Source organism: Fukomys damarensis, unplaced genomic scaffold (genome assembly GCF_012274545.1).
Source record: "Fukomys damarensis isolate Sample0158 unplaced genomic scaffold, DMR_v1.0_HiC HiC_scaffold_38, whole genome shotgun sequence".
In the NCBI taxonomy this organism is placed as follows: domain Eukaryota; kingdom Metazoa; phylum Chordata; class Mammalia; order Rodentia; family Bathyergidae; genus Fukomys; species Fukomys damarensis.
Genome location: NW_022900950.1, coordinates 29,271,003 through 29,282,859, shown reverse-complemented (window position 1 = coordinate 29,282,859; position 11,857 = coordinate 29,271,003). Strand labels below are relative to the sequence as shown.

General features: G+C 36.6%; 1 protein-coding gene across 4 annotated transcripts in view; it reads right to left on the bottom strand.

Moving 5' to 3' along the window:
* Positions 1-11,857, bottom strand: part of LOC104862098 (phospholipid-transporting ATPase IB) — a 642,570-nt gene that overhangs the window by 466,525 nt on the left and 164,188 nt on the right. For all 4 annotated transcript variants that reach the window (XM_010623803.3, XM_010623807.3, XM_010623808.2 and 1 more), the window contains exon 11: positions 2,447-2,612. In XM_010623803.3, coding sequence (XP_010622105.1) covers positions 2,447-2,612 — 166 coding nt within the window. The remainder of the gene's footprint in view (positions 1-2,446; positions 2,613-11,857) is intronic.

The following is an 11,857-nucleotide window of genomic DNA, read 5'->3' as shown; positions in this document are numbered from 1 at the left end:
AAAAAAAAAAAAAAAAAAAAAAAAAAAAGAGGAGATGAGCAGACAAAACATGAAATTCCAACAGTGACAATGCAAATGTGAAGTTGATGGTTTTGACCAGAGCTACTCAGATTCTACTTACAAGGACAACACAGAAAGCCTTATGGATGGACAAAAATACCCCCGCTTCACTGTAAATCACACAGCTTATACTACAGTTCAACACTAACTGAGCAACTCCAATGTCATTCTGCTTCCACAAATTCGGGATACCAAGATAATGTTAATACTGTATATTTCCCAGACTGCGATGGTGCAGAACTAATTACACATGTGCACTAGTGTCAGTCTTCACATTTGAAGCTAGATAACATGGTACAAATTCAAATGTTAAGAACCAAAATGAAAGAAGAAAAAAAATCAAAATGAGGGATTCTGATCCAACTACAAGTGAAGTCCTAGTCACATTTCCCACATCTATGTAAGTTCCCCAGGGTGGCAGGTCAAAATGTATGAATTATTCCTATCTGAAATGATTAGAAATATTAAAAAGGTGTTTTAATCACTTTAATCAAAATACATTGAAAGACGGAAATAACAATAACCCCAGGAAAATTCCCTCCAATTTTTTTTTTTTTTTCCGGTACTGGGGATTGAACTCAGGACCTTGCATTTGTGAGGCAGGTGCAGTGCCACTGTGCACCACTGAGCTAAATCCCCAGCCCTCCCTATAGCTCAAATTAAGAATATCAATATGAAATAAAAAGGTTTTTGTTAATTTTTAAAAAACAACCAAATTGAGATTCTGGAGTTGAAAAGTACAATAGGTGAAACAAACAAACAAAAAGTCACTAGTAGACTTGAGTTTGGAGAAGAGATAATAAGTAAACTTGAAGAGAAGTCAAGTGAGATTATCCAACCTGAAGAACAGAAAGAAAAAGGAATAAAGGAAAACTAAAAGAGCCCAGAGACCTGTAGGACACACCAAGTATTCAAATGTACACATAATGGCAGTACCAGAAGGAGAAAAGTTCAACAGAGGGACAGAGACAACAGTTGAATAATACCTGAAAAAGTCCTAAATTATATGAAAAAAGATAATTTACACATATAAGTTCCACAAAAGTCCAAGCAAAATAACACAAAACTGTCAAAAACCAAAGACAATTCTTGAAAGCAGAAATGTCAAAATGAAAGGAATAAATATGAGAAAAAGAAAAAAAATGGAAACAAAGTCTTTGTAAATAGGGAGAGGTAGAGGGGTAGAGGGGTGGAAGGGAGGGCGGAAGAATGGGGGAAAATAAGAACCAAGATACATCACGTAAAGGTACAAATTCCCAATGATGAATGTCATCATATCGTATACCTAAAACATAACAATGAACGTAATGAATTAAAAGAAAAAATTACAAATGTAAACCAAAAAAAAACAAAATGCAGTAAGATTAACAGTAAACTTCTCATTTGTAGCAGTGTGACATTGTATTCAAAGTATTGGGAAAAAAGGACGTTAATCCGAATTCTGTATCCAGGAAACTATCATTCAAAAACAGAGGAGAAATTAAGACATTCTAAGATAAAAACAGAGGTAATTTGTTGCTAGTCCATTGGCCTTTCGAGAAAAATTTAAAAATTCTTCAGAGGGCCAGGGATGTAGCACTGCATCTGCATGGTGAGTACAAGGACCTGAGTTTGATCCTCAGTACCAAAAAAAATGTTCTTTGGGAGGACAGAAATAACACATGACTGCAAATGAAATCTGTATGAAAAAACAAAGAGCACCAGTAAAGAAAACTATACAGGTACTTATAAAATACGTATAATCATATATTTTAATCCTTCTAGATTTGAAAAAATATTACAAAATTTCATTATAAAATAGTTGGAGTTACATATAGGAAAGAATAAATCACATGAGGCAAAGAAATGATACCAGCTGGCAAGTCATCCACAGGAAGAAATGTAGAGTCCCAGAAATGGCAAATAAGTAGTTTAATGTAAAAAAAACTCCATAAACATATTTTTCTTTTAGCTTCTTCAAGAGACAACAATTATATCAAACAATATACCTATAACAGTATTGTAGGGTTGGTAACATAGATATAATATTATGACGATAATAATATGAGCAGGGGAGAAAGCAGAGGTACACTGGAGTGAAGTTTCTGTATTTTACTGGAATAAGTATTCATCCAAAGTGGATTCTGGTGTTGAAACCCCTAGAGGAACCACAAACAACACCTTTAAAATGGCTAAAATATAACCACTTGTGCATAAAACAATTCTCAAATAAGCTTATCTTCACTGCATCACGTTGATTCTTTATCTCCCAATCCTCCTTGGAAAGTAAGCATTACATACGCAGGGAACAGAAGGACAGCATGGCCACCCCATGCAAACCACATGTGGAAATGCTCTCCACAGATGGCTTTGTCCTACTTCAACAAGCATGCACCCTCGCACTCACCCATCTTCTTGATGTACCAGTTCTTTCCACCGTGAGACCTGTTCCAGTACAGGGCCCCCACGGAGCTCACTAGGGCCATGACCAAGAGGATGCCAAACAACACCAGAATCTGCACGTTGGTTACTTTCTCAACATTCGATCTCTTGAGAGGTGCTTTGGTCGAATTCTGTAAAATGGCGTTTAAAATCAGTAAAGGTCATATATCAGATTTGGGGGCCAGGGATAGGGAAAAAAGGAGGTATGACAACCAAATTCAACAAGGGAAAAGTAATAAGACATTTCTTTTACAAATAACCCATGAAATTTAAAAATATATCATATTCTTGAAACAACAGCTAGTTTTAAGAGGAAAGTCTACCAGTTTAGAAAACACATTTTAGCTCTGCTTGATTCTTACATACTTCTCACACTTACATCTTAGCATTAATATAGCCACTTTATCTTAGAACACAACAGGCTATTAAGTAATATATATTAATTTAAAAGAAATCAGTATACTGCTGATTCAAGGTAAATTTAGAGGCTCTAAACTGTCAACATCTGGAGAGAAACTTTGAAGTAATAACACAGCTCTATAATAAATATGGAAATAGAATTTTTAAAGTCTACATTTTACCCCTAGTAGCTGAAAATTTGAGAAAGACACATATACATATCAACAATGCAAAATAGAACATTAATAGGTATCAAAATAAATGAATGGGCACTCGGAGAACTGTGGGCAAGAAATGAGCAGGAAAAGTCAGGCAGGGACTTGCGGACAAGAGAAACCTGAGTCATAAGCAGAATGGAAATACAAGGTAAAACAGAAGAAAAAGTCTCACTACAAGTGGATTAACTAACCCAGCTACAATCAAAGACAATGTTGGAGGTAAGTACAGAAAGATTTACAACAGCTGGACTCAAGGGCCACTTCATTCAAGCCGGAAATCTGAAACTAGGTCTTCTCTCCAGTGACAAAGCCGGCAGAATCGTTTGAGCAAGATAGTTACGTGCCTAGCCTGGCATGGTGGTGTATGCCAGGTCTCTGGGAGACTGAGACAAGAAGATTACAAGTTCAAGCCCAGTCTGGGCAACTTAGCAAAATACTATCTAAAAATAAAAAATAAAGAAAAAAGGGGCTAAACATGTAACTTGATGTGAAGGCCCAGGTTCAATACCCAGTACCACAGATACACACATGCACACACACACACACACACACACACACACACACAATTATGTACCTGAAGTGATTTGATAAAAAATTTGTGAAGGTAGTTGTGACAGGCAAAGTAATGGACCCTTAATATTTTTAACATGCTAATCTCTGGTCTTTAAGATTATGTTTTAGCAAAAGCAACTTTGTACTTGTGATTAAAGATTTGATTATCCTGGATTATCTAAATGGGCCCATCCTAATCACAAGGATCTTCCAAATGCAGAAGCTTTACTGATTGTGGCCAGAGGAAGAGGTGACTAAAGAGAAATGGATAGAGAGATGCAATATTACTGGCTTTGGAGATGGAGGTAGGGAACCACAAGCCAAGGAGTGCAGGCTCCTCCACAGGCCAGAAAAGATAACAGAGAAGCCCTTCCAGGGCTCACAGAAAAGAACAGTCTACAACCTTAAGTTTTAGTCCAGTGAGACCTATATACAACTTCCAATTTACAGAACCACAACATAATAACTTTATGCACTTTTAAGCTACTGATTTTGTGGAAATTTGCTAAAGAGAAATAGGAAACAAATATAGTCATATAGCTGATGGTCAAAGAGGACCAGGAGAAGCAAGCCAGGTGGAAATTAATTATGACAACCCATTCCTGGAGGTGAGGAAATTCCCAAACTAAACCAGAAGCCAGGAAATGGATAAGCTGAGTGTCAGTCAGTAAGTCGCTTTCTATGAACCTTGGGCCCTGGCTTCTCAGAGGCCACGTGATTTGCAAGGTCAGGTAACATGAAAGCTTGTAAGGCACCAACTGTCCACAGAAATGGTACCTCACATCAAACACAGGTCATCATTCTCCTTCACTATGGCTGATTTATCTGTTCATTAAAGAGCTAGGGTTGAAATATCTCTAAAACTAAGAATATAAATAAAGTCACAATAAGACATATAATTGAGCTGAAATGAGAGGCAACTCATTCCTAAGATTCAGAGAATCTCATGCCACAAAGTCAAGAAAATGCATATGAATTCTATCATCAAATCTAGAAGTCCTATTCCATTATCACCATTGTTTTTAAGAGTTGGGGAAGATGGTGAATTGTTACAGTGGAAATTTGGGAAGCTAAGTCCTTTAGGTATCTAAGTAACACATCAGAATTTTCTTCTCTATATATTTTCCTCTTTTGGGTTCTCAAATCATTTATACTTTACAGTATTTTTAAAAAATCCTCCCAAATGTAAATGGAGGTCCATTAGTAGAGGGCATCCCATTAATCAAATGCCATATACAGGTCGGTTGGGACCACACATCCACATCTGGTCTCATATCAAGAGGCAGCAGATCCATTCCAAGACTGTTTACCCTCACCTTTAAAAAGTAAAGCTGATCTTCTCATTTTAAATAAACATTCACTGAATGCACAGGCAGGACAAAAGGTACAATAAACCTGACTTCTATGACCCCATTAGTTTTTTTTTTTTTTATTGAGTTTATTGGTACATTTAGGGATACAGTACAGTTACATTCATTGTTGGGATCATGTACCTTTACATGGCAAGTCTTGATTCTCATTTTTTTCCCCTTACCTCTGCCCTCCCTTCACTCCCTCCTCCCCTCCCCATCTACAAACGCTTTATTTTCATCTTTTCATTCTCTCACATTTTTTTCTTTTCCCTTTTTGTTCTTCCCCTACGTATCACACCTTCCCTACACCTTTAGCTCCTTTCCTCCCATTTCTAAATGTCAGTAATCTTATTAGAATCTTATGCATTGTTGCAGAATATTCACACCAGGGAAACTATTTGGTATTTACACATGTGGGACTTATTTATTTCACTTAGGAGTATATCTTCAATATGTATCCATTTTCCTATGAATGAATCTATTCTCTCGCTCTTTATGGCTGAGTAATATTCCATTTTATAGAAAAACCACAACTTCTTTATCCAGTTTCCAACGGATGGGCAAATAGGTTGTTTCCAAGATTTAGCTATTACAAACTGTGCCGCTATAAACATGGGTGCACATACTTCTCTGTGATATGATTCTTTTAGTTCTCTTGGAAAGATACCCAACAGAGGGATGGCTGGGTCAAATGGAACCTCCAGTCCAAGCTCTTTGAGGTATCTCCATATTGATTTCCATAGTGGTTGCACTAGTCTGCACTCCCACCAACAATGGAGGAGGGTTCCTTTCTCCCCACAACCCCGCCAACATTTGTTATTGTGTGATTTCTTGATAGCAGCCATTCTTTGTGGGGTGAGGTGGAATCTCAGTGTTGTTTTCATCTGCATCTCTCGAATGACCAGTGATGTGGAACATTTTTTCATATATTTTCTTGCTGCTTTCACTTCTTTGTATGAGAAATGTCTGTTCATTTCGGATGCCCATTTTTGGATCGGGTCTTTATATTTGGGGGGACTGATTGTTTTGAGTTCTTTATATATCCTTGATAATAGTCCTTTGTCTGAGGTACAGCTGGTAAAAATTTTTTCCCACATTGTAGATTGTCTCTTAGTTCTGCTAATGGTTTCTTTTGAAGTACAGAAGCTTTTTAGTAAGATGAGATCCCAGTTGTTGATTCTTTCTGCTAGTTCCCGTGCTACTGAGGATTTGTTCATAAAGTCTTTTCCTATACCAATGTCTTCCAGAGTTCTGCCTAACTTACTTTCCAGCAAGTTTAATGTTTCTGTTTTAATATTTAGATCTTTAATCCATTTGGATTTTAATTTAGTGCATGGCGAAAGATAAGGGTCTAATTTTAATCTGTGACAGGTTGATATCCAGTTTTTCCAACACCATTTATTAAAGAGGCTATCTTTCCTCCACTGAGGATGGTGAGCTCCTTTGTCGAAGATGAGGTAGCTGAGTACATCTGCATTTGTTTTTGTGTCTTCCAGTCTGTTCCATTGATCCTCAGGCCTATTTCTTTGCCAGTACCATGCTGATTTTATCACAGTGGCTTTGTAGTATAGTTTCAAATTGGGAATTGTTACACCTGGTGCCATGTGACTGTTGCCTATAATGGCTTTTGCTATTCTAGGTCTCTTGTGGTTCCAAATGAATTTTTGGATTCTTTTTTCTAGTTCTGTGAAATATAGTGTTGGAATTTCAATTGGCATTGCATTGAATGTATATAGCAGTTTCGGTAGTATGGCCATTTTCACTATGTTGATTCTTCCTACCCAGGAGCAGGGGATATCTTTCCATTTTTTTATATCCTCTTCGATTTCTTTTTTCAGAGTGCTGTAGTTTTCAGTGTAGAGATCTTTTGTTTCTTTTGTTAGATTGATTCCTAGATACTTCATTTTTTTGGATGCTATTGTAAAAGGAATTTTTTCCCTTATTTCTCTTTCTGTCTGTCTGTTATTTGTGTATAGAAAGGCTATTGATTTTTGGGTATTCACCTTGTATCCAGATACTTTACTGAATCTGTCAATTAAGTCTAGAAGTTTTTTGGTGGAGTTTTTTGGATCTTCAATGTAGAGTATCATATCATCAGCAAATAATGATAGTTTAACTTCTTCCTTTCCTATCTTTATTGCTTTAATTTCTTTCTCTTGTCTAATTGCTGTGGCTAATGTTTCCAGAACTATATTGAAGAGAAGTGGCGATAGTGGGCATCCTTGTCTTGTTCCTGATTTTAACATGAAGGTTTTCAGTTTTTGGCCATTCAATATGATGTTGGCTGATGGTTTTTCATAAATAGCCTTTATTAAATTGAGGTATAGACCATCTATTCCAATTTTTTGCAGGGTTTTTATCATGAATGGGTGTTGAATTTTATCAAATGCTTTTTCTGCATCTATTGAGAGGATCATATGGTTTTTGTCCTTGACTTTGTTAATATAATGTATTACATTCACTGACTTTCGTATGTTGAACCACCCTTGCATCTCTGGAATAAATCCGACTTGGTCATGATGGATGATCTTCTTAATAATCCTCTGTATTCTGTTTGCTAGTATCTTATTAAGGATTTTTGCATCTATATTCATTAAGGAGATTGGTCTGTAGTTCTCCTTTTTGGTTGTATCTTTCTCTGGTTTGGGAATCAGAGTGATACTTGCTTCCAGGAATGAATTTGGAAGTATAGCTTCTCTTTCAATTTCATTGAAAAGTTTGAAGAGTAATGGTAGTAGTTCTTCTCTAAATGTCTTGTAAAATTCAGCAGTGAATCCATCAGGGCCTGGGCTTTTCTTTGTTGGTAAGTTTTTAATTACATTTTCAATTTCACTGATTGTGATTGGGGTGTTTAAAATGTTTTTATCTTCTTCGTTCAACTTTGGTAATTCATAAGTATCTAGAAATCTGTCCATTTCTTCTGTGTTTTCCATTTTATTAGAGTACAGGTTCTCAAAGTAGGTGTTCATGATCCTCTGGATTTCTTTCGGATCTGTTGTGACTTCGCCTTTTTCATTCCTAATTGCATGGATCTGAGCCTTTTCTTTCCTTTTTTTGATAAGATTAGCTAAGGGTTTGTCAATTTTATTTATTCTTTCAAAAAACCAGCTCTTTGTTTCATTTATTTTTTGTATCGTTTTCTTAATTTCAATTGCATTGATTTCTGCTCGGATCTTTATAATTTCCTCTCTTGTTCGAGCTTTGGGTTTTTCTTGCTCTTGTTTTTCTAGGAGTCTAAGTTTCATCGTTAAGTTGTTTATTTGAGCCCGCTCTGTTTTCCTAGTGTGGGCATTCAATGTTATGAATTTTCCACGTAGAACTGCTTTCATTGTGTCCCAAAGATTCCTGTATGTTGTATTGGCATTCTCATTTATTTGTAAAAACTGTCTAATTTCTTCTTTAATTTCCTCTGTAATCCATTGATTGTTTAGGAGAGTGTTGTTCAGTTTCCATGTGCTTGTGAAGTTTCTATAGTTTCTTGTGCTATTGATGTCTAGTTTGATTGCACTATGATCTGATAATAAACAGGGGATGACTTCAATTTTTTTGCATTTATTTAGACCTGTTTTGTGAGCCAGTATGTGGTCTATTTTGGAGAATGATCCATGTGCAGCCGAAAAGAATGTATATTCTGGTTTTTGGGGGTGGAATACTCTATAAACATCTATTAAGTCCATGTGTTCCAAAGCTTGGTTCAGTTCTATTATTTCATTGTTGATTTTCTGCCTAGTAGATCTGTCAATTTGTGATAGTGGGGTATTTAAATCCCCCACTACAATTGTATTAGTGCTTATTTGGTTTTTCATGTTACTTAATATTTGTTTTATATAGTTGGGGGCATTTATATTTGGTGCATATATGTTTATGATTGTCAGCTCTTCCTCTTGAATTGTTCCCTTTACAAGGATGTAGTGTCCTTCTTTGTCTCTCTTAATGAGTTTTGGTTTGAAATTTACTTTATCTGAGAATAAGATTGCTACCCCTGCTTTTTTCTGGACTCCTGACGCATGGAGAATTGTTTTCCATCCTTTCACTTTCAGTCTATGGACTTCCTTTTGCACTAGGTGTGTTTCTTGTATACAACATATTGTTGGATTTTGCTTCTTAATCCATTCTGCCAATCTGTTTCTCTTGATTGGTGAATTGAGGCCATTAACATTGATGGTTACAACTGATATATTTTGACTTATTCTTGTCATGTTTTTGTCCATTTGTTGACTCTTTTTACTTTTTCTCCCATCTCCTTTTAGTTTCTTGCCTTGCCTATTTGATTTGGTCTGTTGGGCCTCATGTTATTGTGAATTTCGTTGTCCTTTTCTAGGATATTGTTTAGAATTCCTTGCAGTGCTGGTTTGGTGTTCATGAAATTTCTCAGGTGCTCTTTGTCGTGGAAGTATTTTATTTCCCCATCTATTTTGAAAGAGAGTTTTGCAGGATACAAAAGTCTAGGTTGGAGATTCTTTTCTTTTAGGACTTGGAATACCTCACTCCAGGCTCTCCTTGACCTAAGGGTTTGTGTTGAAAAGTCTGCTGTGATTCTAATGGGCTTCCCTTTGCATGTGATTTGTTTCTTTTCTCTTACTGCTTGTAGTATTTTGTTTTTCTGTTGGATTTCTGGAATCTTGATTATTATATGTCTAGGTGTAGATTTTTTTTGATCGTGGCTAGTTGGGGTTCTATATGCCTCACTTATCTGTATGTCTAATTCTTCCCTTCTGTTTGGGAAGTTTTCTGTCATTAATTCTGTGAAGAGCTTTTTTATATCATTTGTGTTTTCTCCTGTTTTTTCATGAATTCCTATCAGTCTTATGTTATTTTTCTTTGTATCGTCTAGGAGTTGTTGGATTGATTTCTCATGATCCCTTACTGTTTTTAATAGACCTCTTTTTTCACGGTCACTGACTGCTATCCTATCTTCTATATCTGAAATTCTATCTTCGCAATCTTTTATTCTGTTTCGTACACTTTCAATAGAGTTTTTAATCTCCTGGATATCTGTTTGAATCTGTTTTATGGATTCCATTTCTTTCCTCTGTTGGGCATTCATTGTTTCCATGTCTTTCTTATGCTGAGTCTTCATGGCTTCTATCACAGTCTTGAGCTCATCTATTTTTTTCTCAGTTTCTGCTCTAGAGTCTCGAATCATGACTTCTATTTTGCTCATCATCTCTCTGGCTAGCTGGGAAATTATTTCTGATTTGAATTTTTCTAGAGCCTGATTGATCAATTTTGTTACCTCCTGTGCTATGGGTCCAGGGAGTCCTGTTGGTTCACTATCAGACTTTTCATCCTCATTTGTCCTACTATTTGCTATTGGTGAACTGGATATTTGTTTTTGTGTCTTGCTTAAGTGTTTTCTCATTTTTATTTTTATTGTTGGGTTGTCCTTCTTTAATTTCTGGGTATTACTTAAATCTTCCTAATATAGTTGCGTTTTAGCTTTTGAGTTTCTAATGACTCATAGACATTCTCGTTTTCATAATATCAGAGAAAACAACTCTTTAAATCAATCACCACTCTTTGTCCCAATTGATACATTCAGCAGCCCAATAGGATCAGGCACAGCTTGCCAACTGACCACTTATGGTAGTCATTAATGTATCACCTTTAACTCATGTGAATTAGATTAATTTCAAGAAGCAGCTCATAGTATGTTTGCAGTGAATATTCTTTTCAATATGGCATCTTTACCATTTAGGATGGGGGGTTCGACTTAGAACAAGAGGATTAGATAAGTGAAAGAATTAGAGCAGGTTTGAAGTGAATCCAGAGGTTGTAGAATTACCTTACTATCTTTACAAAGCTATTAAGTTCAGGGGGGATAGAGAGAGTGCAGGAATAAGGACAGGAATATATCCCCTTAACAGTAACAGGCGCTTGCCTTCCCTTGAAGGTACAGAGCCATGAGTGAGGTAAAATGACTGGAGAAAAGAACATAAAGAGAAACCCCTCCTAAAAACAAAAAATAATAAAAGAAGTCTGAGTTATTCAGGAACTGGAATAAAGAGGGAGATGAGGGACACTATGGTGGAGCAAGAGACTGAGTTGGAGAGAGAGGACAGAAAAAAGAAAGAAATTTTAGGGTGGAAAGAGGAAAAAAGAGAAAAGAGAGAGGGAAAGAAAAAGAATTTGAAGGTCCTCTTTCAGGCTATCTCTGATCTCATATTATACCACATGCACAGTCATATGCGGAACCCAACCCCCTGGTCTTAGCTAGCCAATGTCTGTTCCTCACGACTGAGACTGAACACAATCTACAAGGCCTAACTTTAGTTTCCTTACCCTCAGGGTTGAACTCCACTCCATTCTATTACAGGTTTCCCCTGCCCTTTCTTTAAAGATGTTCAAAGTTGGGAGCTCAGAAAACTACCCTTCATGGGAACCTATGCCTCTGCAGAGTTGGTCTAAGGACTGGCCCGATCAGGAGTTTTGAGAACGGACCCCATTAGTTTTGACTTCCGATCTTTCCCTGTGGTTGAACTCCAGCCAGTTAGCAGGGTTAGAAAATTTTATTTTTGTCCAAGACAACAGAAATGACCTCAGAACTTCAGGCTTCAGCACATGCACCTTGTAGAAAGCCAGGCTCTTGCTCACTCCCTCCTATCCTCTGAACATTTCTACTTGTAGTGATGAGCTTTTATTGGTAGCTTCCTATTGAAATTATAAGATCTTCTGTAACATTCATAGAGCATCACTTCTTTGATATAAACAGAAACAGACCAAAATGTCAATTTTTGAAAAAGCTGAAATCAGACCTGAATTTTACACATTTTATCCTCTCCTTAAAAGTGTAGGGACCAGACTGTTAGTTGGAGCAATCACTTTGGAGGTTGCCTGACCAGCCCCATCTCCAAG